Source organism: Cryptotermes secundus, unplaced genomic scaffold (assembly GCF_002891405.2).
Source record: "Cryptotermes secundus unplaced genomic scaffold, Csec_1.0 scaffold545, whole genome shotgun sequence".
NCBI lineage: Eukaryota > Metazoa > Arthropoda > Insecta > Blattodea > Kalotermitidae > Cryptotermes > Cryptotermes secundus.
This window is the reverse complement of record NW_019737089.1, coordinates 229,500-247,194: the sequence shown is the minus strand read 5'-3', so window position 1 is coordinate 247,194 and position 17,695 is coordinate 229,500. Positions and strand designations below refer to the sequence as shown.

The following is a 17,695-nucleotide window of genomic DNA, read 5'->3' as shown; positions in this document are numbered from 1 at the left end:
TGAAGGGTTCATTGTTGCTTGCAACACCATACATCAGGTTGAGCATGACAACTGCCCAAAAAGGGAGACAAACCTATATTTCCCTTAGTAAGGTGAACCTGAATAGTCAGGAAGACCCATCCTGCAATCAAACAGGGAAATCTGCATGAGTCACACAATTTGGGGCATGATGTTCCCACCTGTTTCTGTTTCAATTGCAATAATCGCTGTAGTTGAAAACAGTACTCAACGATATTTTTAAACCATTAAGTATGTAGACATATCATTGAAAATGTAGGGGAAGAAGCAAAAGTGAAGTTCAAGAAAGCCAAGTTACAGCTTTATGAAGTCCAAAAAGTCAATAATTGTACAGCGCTACTGATCCTCTTATAAGACTGGCATATAACACTTGGATGAAGCACAAAACCATACAATAAAAAAAAAACATTTCATAATAACAAGTAAACGGCTACAAGAAAGTGCCAATGCCAGAACTTTTAGTGAAGATTAAGCGTATCATTATGTCTTGTTAAAACTATTAGAATTTGAATTTGAATTTCTTCAAACTCTGTAAATCTAAGTACAGGTTGACACCATAGGATATGGAACAAGTCAAGAATAAATGCTTAACATCTGTACAAAAGTAGTTTCGCTTGAAAACTTCACATTTTTCCAGATATATCATTCACTTCTTTCAGTAATGATGCAGAGTGAACAAGCCAGAAGCATGTTTTGTTAAGTACTGGGATTAGGATCATTTGGATAGTTCCATATCTGTGTTACTTCTAGTGTTCTCTGTATCTCCTTCTCATTTACTGAACAAATTATACCTAAATTAAATGCAGCTTGCTATGCGATGAGATCAATTCAGCCTTTTATGTCACAGGAAACATTGAAGATGATTTACCATGCCTACTTTCATTCTATTATGAACTATGGATTAATATTTTGGGGGAACTCTTCACATAGTGTAATAATTTTTAAAATACAAAAGAATATAATCAGAATCATTACAGGATGCAGAAGTAGAGATTCATGTAGAGAATTATTTAAGAAATTAAAAATTCTACCTCTTCAATCACAATACATATTATCGCTTCTCTTATTTGTTGTTTAAAACAAAGATAAATTCAAATTAAATTCTGATGTCTATAACATGAATACTAGACAAAAATATAACTTCCACCTACCCTCATCAACTTTATCAGTATATCAAAAAGGAGTCTACTTTACTGGCATAAAAGTGTTCAACAATCTGCCACAAAGTATTAAAAACTTGGGCAATGATACTAAAAAGTTTAAATCAGAGTTAAAGAATTATCTACATGCTCATTCCTTCTACTCTTTAGATGAATACTTCAATGTAAATAGAGAATGATGTAAAATTAAGTTATATTAATTTTTAAGCTAAAATTGCCTGTACTTATGTATGTAACATTTTGACTTGTTCTGTATCCAAAGGTACTAACCTGCTTAGGATTTATAGAATGTAAATAAATTCAATTCAATTCCATATGTAATACTCCATATGTGTTTCGTGTCAAGCTGCTGTAATTTAGATTACAAAGATTTGTGCTAAGTCTGATATTAACTACAAAAAAAAGTTAAGCTTTATAGCAAGTGAGACCTTTAGGATACAAGATGAATAGGGTCCAAACCGATGATGCTGTACTTTACCCAAACATCATGTCATATTAGTAACTTCAGCAACATGCACACCTAATTCATCATTAATTACTCTGGCCATTAAAACTTAGCACCAAAGTACCATATACTTTCGTTACATAGAAAATCATCTCTTCTTCATATTGAAAAGAAAAGAAACAAGACTGTGGAAGTGGGGGAAAGTCCCCTAATATGGCGAGGTCTACTAATATGGGAAAGTATATTACCTCACTGAAGAAGTGCTGCCACCAGCTGGCAACACTGTGAGTTTAAAGATCATTTATCAGGTTCGCAGTACTTGCAACAAGAGATCTCCATGCCGCCAAATCTTTTACATAAGTGATGGCCCTGGGGTCGACTCAGCCTCTAACAGAACAAGTACCGGAAATCTTCATGGGGGTAAAGTGTGGCTGGCGCATAAAGCTTACAATATTACCGCCGTCAGCCGATTGTTTAGAAAATGTGGGAGCCTCGACCTCTGGGCCCAACAAGGGTTGTAGAGCCATTGATGAATGATAAATGAAAATGCACGTAAAGCTCTAGGTTTGTTTAATTACGTATAAAGCTGAAAGACATAATGGAAGAATTCTATTCGATGCATAATGTGTTATACTTTCCTCTATAATTTTTTGCCGAAAAATATTCACTCTGATAAATGCTTATCGAGTTATGCTCGCAATGAGAGCAGACACATGTAGGTTTTCATGTAAATTGGTCGTTACAGTTGTCCGATCTGAATGATAATTGAAATGTCTCGACAAATTCCCGAAAATTTTCCAGGATAAAACTTCACGAATATCCGTCATGTGGTTCTCAGATTGTTTCATACAAATGTATTGACAGACTGGGAGAATTTAATAATAGGTGCACAGCAGGGTTATGAAGGAGCCTATAAACTAGTCATTGACTAATATAGCCCATATGTATGACTACATGGGAAGTAAATGAAAACTTACATAAGACAATTGTTATTACTTTTTGTTTGTAATGCAGAAATGCTCAGTAGAACATGAGGACACCTTTGGAAACATATTGAAACAGAACGTTAGCAAGTAGTGGAATGAAATATATCTATATAAATAGAAATATTAACTAAAATGAATACGATAAATGATATAATGATACAAATTCCGTCCCAAGTGCAAACAATATATTATGTGTCCTTGATCTTGTTCACCCACACTACATGTTTCGGCCACAGACGGCTATCATCATCATAACTTTCCTTGTTATTATCAACATCTATTTCGTTGATATCTGTCTGGATGTAGATCACTTTACACACGTTAATTCTGACGTACCTGTAGTAGCACTATAACACCTTTAGTTCTAATTTTAAGATCCTTTAAAATTTTTTTCCCCAAATTTCAAATTTAAAATTGTTAGGGTTACTCGCCCTAAGTCTAAAGTGCTGTAGCGGCTAGTTCTTGTTCCCACACTGTATAGGTGTTATCTGTAATATATAAATATATTTGTATTATTACTTGTGTATGTAATGTTTTCTTATGTGTTTATATTGTATTTGTACTTACCCTGTGTAGTCTTCCTCAGCACACAGTACATCTGACAACACACGTAGTAAAGAATAACAGCGGCACGCACACAGGAAGACTACACAGGGTAAGTACAAATACAATATAAACACATAAGAAAACATTACGTACACAAGATAATAATACAAATATATTTATATATTACAGATAACACCTATACAGTGTGGGAACAAGAACTAGCCGCTACAGCACTTTAGACTTAGGGCGAGTAACCCTAACAATTTTAAATTTGGAATTTGGGGAAAAAAATTTTAAAGGATTTTAAAATTAGAACTAAAGATTTTATAGTGCTACTACAGGTACGTCAGAATTAACGTGTGTAAAGTGATCTACATCCAGACAGATATCAACGAAATAGATGTTGATAATAACAAGGAAAGTTATGATGATGATAGCCGTCTGTGGCCGAAACATGTAGTGTGGGTGAACAAGATCAAGGACACATAATATATTGTTTGCACTTGGGACGGAATTTGTATCATTATATCATTTATCGTATAGAGTGCAACAGGATGCTTAAATATAATATTGTAAAATGAATACATCTTAAATGTTTTTCACATGCATTCACATGAACAGTCGTTGATTAAATAAAGAGAAATAATAACTCCGAGTTCCCTGGGATAAATATGCATCAAAATTTAAAATGCAGTGTAAACTGTAATGAAATAAATTCTGCACTAAGTAAGTTCGCGTAAGTAACAACCCAGGTGTGTTTTGTAATGTTCATTTTTCAAATTTTCATGGTAAATTAACATACAAGCTCATACCTTTTAGCGAACTGAACGGAAACTGTTAAACTTAAAATTCAAACCATTTTTAGATCGTAAGTTTTCTGTCCATAATGCAACAAGTTAACCCTTTTATAAAACACACTAAACTATATTTAATACACTAAAAGTGTTTGTTAAATATTTTAAAATGTCATTAACTACATACATTAGTTCTTTGTTGCTACATGTTTCGGCCACACATGGACCATCATCAGGCAACTTTTATTGCTGGGGAGAATGTATATAGTTAATGACATTTTAAAATATTTAACAAACACTTTTAGTGTCTTTCAGTGTCTTCTACAAAAGGTTGACATGTTGCATTATACATGGAAAACTTATGACATAAAAAATGATACCACAATGCAACAGGATGTTGAAATACAATACAAAATTTAAAAATGCGTTTTAAGTATCATTAAGAGCACTATATCATCATGTAGTCCTTCTAATACTTATCAGTTCCTCCTGCAAATTGTATGTGATATGTACACTACTGTGTTCATAAAGAACAAAATAATTACTATTTAAAACAGCACACACCGAGTTGACATAATATTTACCAAAGGCAAAACTTGCATTTAAAATTTTTCACAGTAAGTCTGGTAAAACAGAGTGTTTGAAATACCGGCACTCAACCATACAACAAATTACCAACACACATCTACAAAAAATGGCTTTGTAGTACATATATATATATATATTACTCAGTTTAAAAAAAAAGATTTATATTCTGTAATTAATATGCGTTTAAGTAATTCAAAGTGTGTTTTTATATCTTCTACTTTGTTACATTATAAATTAATGTAATACGATATATATATCATATATTTCTTTTTTTAATGCTAGTGGGGTGGGACTAAGTCCCTTGTACTGTGGCCACTTTTGGTCTATTGTACCAGCCCCAGATGATAGGTGAGGGTGATTGTGGAGCAATTGGTGGAATGAAGATTGGCAGCGGAAACCGAAGTACTCGAAGAAAACCTCCCCCAGCGCCACTTTGTCCACCACAAATCCCACTTCAGCTATGGCGTGGCTCTATATATATATCCTATTAATGTAACATGATATATATATTACATTAATTTATGAAGTAACAAAGTAGAAGATAAAAAACACACTCAGAATTACTTAAACACATATTAATTTCGGAATATATATATATATATATATGTATAAGCATAAGCAGTATAAGCAAATACGTGTTTAGGAAAAAGGTGCTATGCTGCTGTAGTTCTGTGGTGTGTTAGTGCTCTTTTATGCAAAATTTGACAGTTACATTGAGAGGAAAAACATTAGAACGCAAGTAGACGCATATGAAGAAAGCAACTAATATCGGTTCTGAATGGTCAAACGGTGCATAACAAACTTTTTCCTCTAACCATGGCTGATAATATTTGAATTGGACATGTTAACTATTACTACAAAAAAGCTAAACTTTAAATGCTTTTGATTTTAAATTTCTGCCACTATAATCACTTTAATTTATTTTGCAGAGTCATGGAAAGCTTCTACATAATTAAAAAAAGTAAAGTAAAGCTATCCCTGTAAGAGGCCGTGAAGGCCCATAGGGTTGTGAGACGTTGAGAGTCCCATAGTATCTAGACAATCGGCTGAAAGATGGCGGTAAGTTTGTCAGCCTTGCGCGCCGGCCGCGCTTTACTCCCCAGGAAAATTATTTATTTAATTCCTGGTACTCATTTCTGTTAGAGGCTGAGTGAACCCCAGGGCCACAGTGCGGCCGGAAGGATTAGGTCAACTGTAAAAAAAATCCAATGGCCTCATCGGGACTTGAACCCCCGACCTTCCGACTTGTAGCATACCTCTGTAAATTCAGTTAGAATCTCTTTTGAATGCTGACACAACCGTTTCGAAAATAAACCGCTATTAGTGCTGTTTCTTACGGCCGGAAAAAAGGGACTGTACTTTTGGTTTGTGCCGACAGAAGTTTTGTTGTGTATAGGCTCCAACTGATCAGCGCAAACCAGGTTTACACTGGAAAGGCACAGCAAAAGACAAAGCATGGAGGCTACCATTTTTATTTCGTCACTTCAAGTAGTTTCTTTTTGTATTCCTGGAAATAGTACTTGAAAACACTGCCAGATCCCAAAGCGAACTTCAATGAGTCATGAAGAAAGCAGTCTTCTGGGATGTAGCCCGTGTAGATATTGTGTTAACCGACGTTTCGGAGGAACGTATAGCATTTCTTCTTTTTTCTTCTACCCTGAAGATGGATGCGATACGTTCTTCCGAAACGTCGGTTAACACAATATCTACACGGTGCCACATCCCAGAAGACTGCTTTCTTCATAGTCACCGCCGTGAAAACCTGAAATCTTCAATGAGTCATAAAGCCGGAAGACTTAAGATCTTACCAGTTCCAAACGAGTTAAAACATATCAATTAATTTCATTATTCTCTGCAGTTACTGTAAAGTAATATATTTTCTGAACAAAATTATTGTTGGAAATTCATACCAATTTACACCTGATGGATGTGCATTTCTAAAAGATTCAGTGTCAGAACAGTAGCTGTATTACTAAGCACAGTTGGTCTCGAAATAATAACTGACAAAATAAAAAAAAAACTGTACCTCAGTTTCATTGATGTCGATTGCATTTTCACTTCCATCTTTGAAAGAAAATTCATTTTCAATGAAATCAAGCAGTCTGAGTTCATATTCCTGCCTTTGCACATACTCCACAGCTTCCTGAAATTATTAAGATATATTTGGTTATATACTCATATTTATTGCAAAACACAGAAGTAAAAGTAACACTGTTATATCAAATTTCACAAAATTATAACGAGCAGAACAGACAGTCATAGAGTTGGTTGCTCAAGTAGTAAACAATTCCTCTCCATTCATAGAACCGGAATGTTTATTACCGTGTTCACAAGATCCTGCCCCTGGACCCTACTGTGTACCAAACGAGTTCAGCTCACATCCTCAAAACCTTTTTTCTAAGGTTCACTTTAATATTATCCTACTCTCTATGCCCAATTCCCCAAACTACATTCCTCCATCATTTCATGCACGCATTTATCATATTTCCCATTCTTGCTGTCAAAAAGCATTCTCGAATTTTATGTCCTCTTAATTTCTTGGTAAACGTAATTTTCATGTGTTACTCTGTCATATTCCAGAAGGATCTATTAGCTTCCTTCATATTATGACTTTGTGCTGAATTCTGGTAATGAGATATTAACACATACTTAATTTTCTCTATGTTTACTTCTAGAAGAAATTAATTATTGCTGACTGAGATATATACGATTTTATACAGTATTTACGTTTCTCCCAATAAATTGGTACGTCTGAGCTGCACTAATTACTTGTATTTTACAGTTCATGCACATACGTTATGTTCATATATACAAGTATGCCTTGTCGACAGGTAGTATTACCTCTCTTGGTGTGAAGAAGTCCTTTTCTACCTTTGGCAGTTTAAAGTAGTACTCCTTATTATTCATCATGGTTTCATCCGCAGGGTAGAACATCAGATAACTGGCAACGGCTTCACAAGCTTTCCTTAAATTTCCAACTTCGCAAATAGAAAAGTGAATAAAATTAAAACAATTGAGACAGTATAAAAGATAGTTTAACACTGTTTAGTGCACACAAACTGAACACCGACGTCGTGTGGGTTATTTTCCGATGCTGTTAGTATCTCACTGAGCGGGGCCGCGCCATAGCTCAAGCGGTTAATCGCTGGCTTCCCACCGCGGCAGCCCTGGTTCGATCCCGGGTCAAGTGGGATTTGTGGTGGACAAAGTGGCTCTGGGGCGGCTTTTCTCAGAGTACTTCGGTTTCCCCTGCCAATCTTCATTCCACCAAATTCTCCATCATAATCAACCGGGGCAGGTATAATAGGCCAATCAGTGGCCGTCGTGCCGAGTGGACCCAGTTGGACTCCACCCCCCACTAAGCGAATAAAAAAAAATCTGTGTGGGTAGCATTCCTGGTTCATATTCAGGGGGTTCCTACTTCAAATCTCGGTCAAGTAACAAGGAATTCTGACAGTTTCTTGTAGTGTTCTGTCTCTCCACAGCCGCTTCCTACCATATCCTTGACAAATCACTGTTTGTTAGTCTCTCTAGCATTCTTACACAGTCTGAGCTACTGACAGCATCATTAAATAAACGATATCAAATAAAGTAGTAGAGCTAAACCCCACCTTTATAATATGCATACTGCAGAAAATGGTAATGGCTTGCAAGGAGGTCTTGGTGCTTTTCTCCATTCAGAGAATTCAGTTTGTCAGGACACCTTCGCTTACATTTGAGGCAGTAGGTGAAATGATCTGCAATGACAGGAACATAAATTACTTACACATTCATTTTAAAATCAATTTCTAGAGTATAGTGAAATGCATAAACGTCTTACCGTCACATTTCTCATATACAAGGCGTACTGGAAGCCAGAAAGAATGGTCAACAGCACACTCTGTAAACACTTGCAAGCAGCAGGATATTGGGTTCTGTTTGAGCAATGGAAAATTAGTCTCCTGCACATGAATTTACCTTTTTGTTATGAAACCAACAAGTCCATTGCAATCATAAAAATATCCTGCTAGTGGCTCTTAACGTGAGCCAGTTCAATCCAGTTAACATCACCCTACTTTTCTAAAATTTATTTTAATATTCTGTCATATAAACCACCGCCTCTCTCTATCATTCTGCAAGACTTCCAACCAAATGAGTTAATTACTTTCGTTTTGTGTGCTGTATATACTGCAGCTATTCATTTCAGTCACTGGATCAATTACTCTAACAATATCAGATGAAATGTAAAAGTTATGAGGCCAACTTCCGTGTCGGTTCATCTCTCATGTGTGCAAATGTGGTGCCTAACACTTTGCCATCAGCTTCGGTGAAAAGTTGATTTTTGTTACATCAATTAGATATGAATATATATTTCGAGGTCTTTTCTTCTTATGACATATCTCATATTGCTACTAAGAACAGCTGAATATCTGAAGGTTTGAATTAAATAAAACGTTCTGCTTGGCAGTCCATACTGGAACCAATGCTTTTGAATTAAATCAAACTAAATGCGGTTCCCAGTAGTTGGATCAAGTTTCATGTCATGCACAGATGCTACATACACTGCGACTGCTTCTTGTTGGAAATCACACATTTCTCCAGACACTAAATTGATATTTTTGTTGAACTGTTCATTCTCTCTATTAGAACAAAATTATCTTCTTCCTGTCATTTTCTTCGTAAAATAAGTCATAAGAATGATAATCTGCTTGCATAATCTCACGTTACTAGTATTTTGAATAGGTGGAAGGATTACTTCTGTCAGCTATTGATTGTAGAACCTTTTATTATTATTATTATTATTATTATTATTATTATTATTGGAGGGGGTGGGTTTCCCCATGCACCGCGACTAATAGTCTATTGTAAGTCCCCTTTTGATATTCTTCCAGTCGCCATGCCCTTCCGGTACTGGTGCTCGCTCTCAGCCCCATCCTGCCAGCGAGTTCGGCCACCTCTCTGGCAGTGGTCCCCGATACTTCCCCATCTACCGGAGGAATTGGAAACTACCTGGGCCGGAAACTTTGCCTAATTTTGCTCAGAGGTCTCCTAGAGACATGAGGATCTTTTACGTGCCGTAAATCTACGACACGGGACACACGGCTTAAAGTCCCTCCCGGAGGAATTGTTCCCTGAATTTTCCCGCCCTTAAAAATTCCACGACCCCGCCGGGTTTGAACCCGCGTACCTTGAGTCATGAGGCGGGAACGTTACCCCTAGACTACGGAGGCCGCTTAACCTTACATATGGTTAACGATATTAGGCGGGCTGAAATATCTATGCATTCAACTCATTCAAAGGATCTGTAACGCCGGTTTCACCTTGTAACTTGTAGAGGATTTGAAGCAGATCCGATGCGCTCTTACAGCTCAGGACTTCGCATCTGAGCCTAGTTTCTGTGAGGTTGGAATTAATATTTAAAGATCAGAATGTATAAATCGCCAGGCGCTCGTCAGATCTGGACAGAATTGATCTAAGCAGGAAGTACAATTTCATGTTCTGAGAATCATAAATTTATTTGCTCTGCGTGGACTGAGGAAGACTTGCCGCGGCAGTGGAAGGGGTTTGTTGATTGCACCTGTGGGATGTCGATGTATGAAGAGACAGCCACTTATTACACTTCTATACAAATACTATATATTGTCGTTATACGGAACATACGGACGAACTTCAGTTTGAAGATTTGAAGGCTGCAGTAAGTTTAAATAGTCTGGCTGAAAAATCGAGCCGAGTCTTATGTTACGACCGACGGTCAGTAGGCCAGTGTATCTTGGAATAAAGCACCCATCTGGGGCCTGCGACAAGATTTTTATTACTGTCAGACAGTTGCGGGGTTGTTGATGTGGGGCACTATCTCTGACGAGAGGACGGGTCTGTCGTTTACAACTGCTGCTGACCCTCGCCAGTGCAGTCATTTCCGGGTTCTAGTCCCGTGGGACTCGTGACTCTATTTTACTGTCTCAGATTCTAGACTTCTTTTTTCATCAGCTCCTACGACTCGCAGGGCTACGGTACAGGTATTCTTCGACTCTGCCTCTACACGGGATTCTGGTTGAAGAAGATAAGTTATTCCTGGACAGCTCTCTTGGCTGACCGTGTTGAGGACATCTGGTTGTATCATTCTATTATTGTGTCGTATTGATTTGCTTCCATGGATACCCTCGTTATTGAGTCATTGAATAGCAGTGAATGTTTTCTAGCGAGGATTGCAATTATTGTGTCTGAAATGCGTTGTCGCTGCAACGCTTGGTTTAATGTGGGCGGGTCCCACACGCATATTTATAAAAAGGGCAACAGAACTGATAATACTGTAGTAAATATACAGAATTACCAACTAAAAAAAAGTTTTACTCAACATTCTTCCTCCAAGATAAATTTTATATGTAGACGAAATTATTTGGGATGATCAATAATAATTCTGATGCAACAGATCTTATGCCATGGGCATTATGATGACCAGAAAATGGACGTCAAATTGTGATCTTAAGACATGTACTGACATGTCTCGGCGTGAATGCCGGTCGAAGAGCTACCATCTCCGAAACGAAAATATGTCTCCGTAAGCTCTTTCGTCCGCAATAAGAAAGATACATCTTCCACCGAAAAATTGAAGGCTAAATCGCTGGCAGAAGAAATTTAATGAACATTTTAGGCGTTTCAATATATTATCATACAAATACTGTTGTATCAGAATTACATCTAGTTTGGTGGTTTCGCTTTGATTCATTCTACAGTTCGTTGGATCTTCAAAACATATCACACATCTTTATAAATATTATGAAATGTCCAAATGCTTTTAGGCATTCTATTTATATTGAAGAACTGTTTTGTTATTACATCGTGGATCTTAACTGAGATGGCCTTATTGTGAAACAATTACGAAAGCCTGGTAGATTCTTTCCATGTACTGTGAATCGATACTTGATTTCAACCAAACGATGGGTAACAATGAAGACAAAATAAAAATTTGAGGTAAAAGTTTTAATCCGTCAGATCTAAGGTTTACCTTAAGGAGAGCGATAGAGGGTTGATGCCTGGCAGTGGAAACTGAAGTGCTTAGAGAGGAACTTTCCCTAGCGTTACTTTATCTACCACAAATCTCACACGAAGTAGTGGGTGTTTGAAAGAGCGCTGCCTCAGCTACTGCAAGCTTTAGACTGATATAATTACTAAGTAAAGTTAAATAAAGTAGAGCTATGCCCTGTAACAGGCCGTGAAGGCCCACAGGGGCGTGAGACGTTGAGGGTCCAACATTATCTTGACAATCGGCTCAAAGATGGCGGTAAGGTTGTCAGCCTTACACGCCCGCCACGCTTTACTCCCCAGGAAAATTATTTAATTAATTCCTGGTACTCATTTCTGTTAGAGGCTGAGTCGACCCCAGGGCCATAGCGCGGCTGGAAGGATACTAACACGTAAACTGTGTAATTGGACGTATGGGAAGACTTGCCCTACATAACAGTAAAAGGCCACTTAAATTGTTATTATCTGGAACATTGCGTCCCTTAGGTTCTTACAATATTAGGCCACCAAATTCAACTGTTTCCTCCCTCTTAACTCCGTGGCTTTAGCCCGCAAGCGAACTATACCGACCGAGCGAACGCCGCTTGTCGCCGAAGTTAGTTCCAACTTTTAGCGGATAGAGTGTCGCTTGGTCAGGGCAACGAATCCTGACGGCTGTTAATTTCGGTTTTCTAGACCGGAGCCACTATTTTTCCATTCAAGTAGCTCTTCAATTATCCTCACGAGCCTGAGTGGACCCTGTTGCAGACCCACTACTTCTCAGAAAATCTGGTAGCTCCGGGAATTGAACCCAGGACCTCTGGATCTGTAGCCAGGAACTCTAACCACTAGACCACAGAGGCGGTCTATAACACACAGTAAAATTACGACCGAATTTCTGCTTCATGTTATTTAGCTCTTCTCATTTCCAGGTCTCTGACTGTTAGTTTACACAAACGGGCACTTACTAGCAATGGACGAAACAAAATCTGGAAACCATCCTTGGTCAAACGGGCCCTCACAGTAAGCTCTGCACTCATCTTCAGCTCGCAGGTAATCTTCAAGAGATTCCTCGATGTAGCTAATAACGGATTTGTAGTCCTCATGTTGGTAAGCTTCTGCACCATGGATGTACAAGGAAACGTAGTTCTGTGAAGACGATGCATACAAACATCTCTAAAAGCTTAATGTTAAACCATAAAATTGTGTATACACCCCAGTTGAAACGGTAGACTTATGAGTGAACGCAATACATTCGTTACCTCATACTGAACTTTATCACTGCTGGCCTACGCTGATTATAGCAAATGACGGGTGTGACCAGAAGGTCTGACAGCCTTGCAAATGAAATCTTGATTTAGCTTGGTTTAGGTGACTTTCATAAACGCATGTGTTCTTATGAAATGCATGGAGTGTAAATCCAATTATTTTTTGTAATAAATAAAATATTACTAATAGCAACTATCAGTTCATAGAAAAAATACTGGAATATTTGGCTTACCCGTGCTTCAAAATTGACCACTTCACTCATATCCACTTCTGGCAGCTCAGAATAGAACTTGAGGTTTTCCTGCATAACTTTATTGTCTGGATTGTTGACGAGGTAGGTGAAAACAGCAGACGCTGCTTTTTGCAGTAAATTTTTCTGAAATCAAATGGAATTAGTTATCTTAATTATTCGTCACTGAATAATGGTGGATGACGAGGAAAGTGGAACACAAGCATCATCTGTCCATTGAAATGGGCAGTTTTCTGATTCTTTCAGTTTTTAATCCAAGCAGTCTGGTAGTTCCATTCCTTGAAGGAGGGGAAAGAAAACCCTGTAAATTTTACATTCAGCGTGTCTTGACCGCAATTTCATGCTTTCATATTTCAATTTTAAACTGGATTTATAAAACCTTTTGAGTTGCTTCATTTGCTAACTAATAAACCTTCCACTCATTGCAGCGGGATGATCATAAAAATGAAGATTTCACATGCATTTTGTGTGTCTTAAATTCTGTCTGCCTCCAGTGTCTTGTAAAGTGTTGAGCTTTAAACGCACAATTTTCAAAGAACAGTGCAATAAAAAGTAGAGGCAGATAAGTACGAGTAGAAGTGACGCGCATGCTAATTAGGCAACTTTACACTGTCATAAAGCCCGTTAGTTATTGCGGTTTCACGCTGCGCTTCACCCTCACATGTTAGAGCCCTTGAGGGACACCTGGGAGTCACGGTTACAAAGAACACGCACGCTACGAAGCTGAAGAGTTCTGTAGAGACAGCTACGTTATACTAAACTTACTAGAATAACAGCATGTCCTAACCGTTGCTCTTATTTGGATATGAACTATTTTCGGTAAAGATGAACATTACACTTCTGACTCAGCATTTCTTCCCCTGCAGTTTACTGCTGCTATGTTCTCATCGTGTTTATAACTACTCGCATTTGCTAAAACAATAACGGAATAACAAGAGCTGGCCTCTTCCCCCGCTGTCAGCTAACTTCCGAAAGCTAAGCAGCAGTGTTAAGATGACAGTCTTCTGGGATATAACGCCATGCAGTCTGGAAGACAGGTAGAAGTTTTCCGGATGAGCCTGTCTCCATCTTCAGGACAGGAGAAGTGAGCCTTCACTTAAAATGGAAGTAGCAGGTTCCTCCGTAAAGTTGGTATGTAACTACCAAACTACATGTTGTCACATTCAAGAAAACTGTGATTTTGATATTGATTGCTACTAACCCTCGAATCTTATAACTATGACTGATGTCAACGGCGCTGTAACGCCATCTTTGTCATCATCATTGTCACCATCTTCATGTCTGTCTTCTGTCCCAGTCGAAAACTTTAATATTGTAGCATGTAGACCCGTTGCTAAATAATGACTCTGTAAATAACACCCGTTGCTAGGCAACAGATTCCTAACGCATCAATGGACTGGGAAGAAGTGTTCTCTACGAGGTCCGTGCGAAAGCTGAGTGACGCAACAAAAGTGGTGTTTGCTATGCGGTCCATGCCGAGGTGTTCTAACCAGGATACGTGTACAGTTTAGATGGTTGGGGAACAGTCGCCTGTCAGTAAGGACGTGAACACGGAAGCTGAGGGACCTATGGCGTTGCAAGCCGTTGCCAGACAACGACTGGTGAAGACGCAGAAGTCTTAGTACATGCTGTAGTGAACTGCTGGGCGTAAATTAGAGATAGCGCTATTGTTACTTGTAATTACTATCTGTAAGTGTTCAGTATATCCAATTATCAATCTAAACCCCGTCTCTAGTCACTCATACACATGACAATATTAACTGTAGGCATTCTTAGTAGAATAGTCACACTATGTGAGTTTTTTTTTACCTCGAACGATTTGGAATATCGAAAAACTTCGGTAACTGAGACTGAACCACAATAGGCCTGTGTGAATAAATTGTTGCTCTAACCCACATCCATGCTACACAAATTATATTTTAAAGATTGTCAGCTAATGTTTATATTTAATACAATCAGAAAACGAGAATTATAAATTAGATATCAATGTAGAAAATAACCAAACTTCGTAACATTCCAGTAAGACTGCATTAACTTGCAGAAGCGGAGCGCAGTTATGCTCTTGAGATGAGGTTCGCAATGAAATAGACGGGAAGACGTCGGTAATGACGAAGTCATTGTCCAATACTGACTAAACCAGTAAGACCGTCTGTATGTACGTCGGCATGTCATAACAGAATCAACACAATCTGTAAAATTAATTTTCAATTTATAACCATGAACCTAAACCTTGTGGCGGTGACTCCATGGGACAGAGTTCTTGAGAGTTAAAACAGGCGCTAGCCAAGACATTCCCCATCCTTTATGGAACCCGACATTTCGTTACGGTGTTTTCCAGAGCCCGTCACTGGGCTCAGAGCTAAATGAATCTAGTCCACAACATTCCACTCTTTTCTTTAAGACCCATTTTAACATAATCCTCCCATCTAGGCCGAGATCTTTCAGACGGTCTCTTCCCTTTAGGCTTACCGTCGAAACTGTGTGGACCTTACGATGCAAATTCTCTTGATACTGTTTGCCATGACCTTCACCTAATGAGACTCATGACATTTCTAGTTTCAGGTCTCACTCACGTCCGTTTTCCGCTGCTTAGCTTGTTTCAAAGAACCCAAATCCGGGGCCTTGCGTAATGTTCCTTACTCCGCCTGCTTTTACGAGGAGTTGTTAGCTCCCCACAAAACCCAGAAGCTGGAGGACTGCGTCGTGTCGGCTTTTCGCATCTACTTGTTAAAAATATCCACAGCTATGCTCCACATCTGGAGGCCGTATCTTTAATGGTAACAACTGCGAAGGCTCTGTATGGACCGTACTAAGTACGGCCTTGTGAGAACACAGGACTAACAGTGCAGCACGTAGCAGACAGAGAAAGGAACAACTTCATCCCAACTCCTGGCTCTGTGCAAACAGTGTGCATATTGATGTGACCACTGCATCACTAGCGGACCGAACAATTAGATTTGTATTCAGGAAATCTACAGTTCGAGTCTCAACTGAAGCATCAGATATTCTGACGTCTATCTTGTTTCACCTCAGTTCCAATAGACGAATACTAAGTCAGACAATGGATGTGCCATAGCTCAGGAGATTAGTCTCCGGTTTCCCACCGCAGCGGCCTGGGTTCGATATCAGGTCAGGTCATGTGTAATTTACGGTGGAAAAAGTCGCACAGGAGAAGGTTTTCTACGAGTTCTTCTGTTTCCGCTGCCAATTCTCATTCCACCAATTGCTTCACACACACACATGATTATCACCCGGGGCTGGTACTATACGTCCAATCGTGGTCCGTATACAAAGAGGACTCAGTCTCACCCAACCCATCGCAAAAATAAACTTAGGCGATTAAACATACGAATACTGCCTCTACTTTCAGTGCCATTTGGTGCCTGCAGTCTTAGCCATCCCCAGCGGCACATAACTCCTGCATCCAACGTCGTGGTGTAATGGTTGATACCGTTCTTTCGTATTCGGGAAGTCCGCCGTTAGAATTAATTTCAACAGCGAGATCGTATTGTCTAATAGACTTAGCGCGGTTTACCGCATTTCTTCCAGGCACGTGCCTGGGTAGTACCTCGAAACAAACCTTGACTCTTCCTCTCAGCACCGTCCCAAAATCAGCGTTCAGTTCCCTACTTCCGGTCCCATTCTACATAACGGAAGCATTTGACAGAACGTCTTTAGATAAAACATAAATGAAATGAAGATAAGATCTAACCATCGAGCAGTCTGGACTTGTATTCAGCACGTACCCATCCTGTATTGTCCGCAGTCCCGGCCGACCGCACTGAGAGTTTCCTGTGGTTTGTAGGATTTCGGGTTTTCACAGCCCTGCTTATGAAGCGTACGATCCTCTGAGATTTAAAGCCGTGTATTTCGTTGAAAGCCAACCGACGTTTCGGAGGAATGTACCACTTCTATATTTAGGGTCGAAGAATATGCCGAGCAAGATATCAGCGTGAAATGCCACCTCTGACGCTGCCATCTCCTAAAACAGTAACTTTCCAGTGTTCCCGATCATTGTCCCAACCCGTTCGCCATTATACAACCTCTGTTTCTGGAAATGAACTCGTTATATAACCGGAAAACCAAGCAACAACCATAATCCATAGTCGATATGTTGACGTTAGGCTACAAACCTTGGTCCGCATACCGTCCCTCTTTTCGGACATGAGAACTGAAGTACCAGGCAGGTTGACGTAGCAGAAACTGTCTAGACTTGCAGGTCTATTTGGGAGGTGCTGGGTTGGAATCTCGGCCCGGACACAGACTATCCTGACTGAGGTGCTTCGCGACTTTCTTCATACCTTCAGGAGCGAAACTGAGTCCACCTGGCACAGCGGCCACTGTCTGGCCAATTGTACCAGCCCCAAATAATAAGTGATAATGTTTGTGGAGCAATCGGTGGAATGTGATTGGCAGGGGAAACCGAAGTACTCGGAGAAAACCTGCCCCAGTGTCACTTTGTCCACCACAAATCCCACATGACCTGACGTGGGCTCGACCTTGGGCCTCCGCAGTGGGAAGCTGGTGACTAGTAGCTTGTGCTATTGCATGGTCTTCTCCCTTCAGGAAAATGTGGCATAGTTCCTTGAATAGGCGTCTACCACTTTCTTCCAAATCCTTCCAATTTATGAGTCATGCTATGTAATATAGATCGTAAT

The 17,695-nt window shown here is 39.2% G+C and overlaps 1 protein-coding gene across 1 annotated transcript in view; it reads right to left on the bottom strand.

Annotated features, from left to right (window-relative positions):
- Positions 1 to 17,695, bottom strand: part of LOC111870092 (prolyl 3-hydroxylase 1) — a 68,450-nt gene that overhangs the window by 20,697 nt on the left and 30,058 nt on the right. The window contains exons 2-6 of the mRNA XM_023862085.2: positions 13,020 to 13,163; positions 12,487 to 12,667; positions 8,149 to 8,274; positions 7,379 to 7,515; positions 6,564 to 6,680 (exon numbers count right to left, since the gene is read on the bottom strand). Coding sequence (XP_023717853.1) covers positions 6,564 to 6,680; positions 7,379 to 7,515; positions 8,149 to 8,274; positions 12,487 to 12,667; positions 13,020 to 13,163 — 705 coding nt within the window. The remainder of the gene's footprint in view (positions 1 to 6,563; positions 6,681 to 7,378; positions 7,516 to 8,148; positions 8,275 to 12,486; positions 12,668 to 13,019; positions 13,164 to 17,695) is intronic.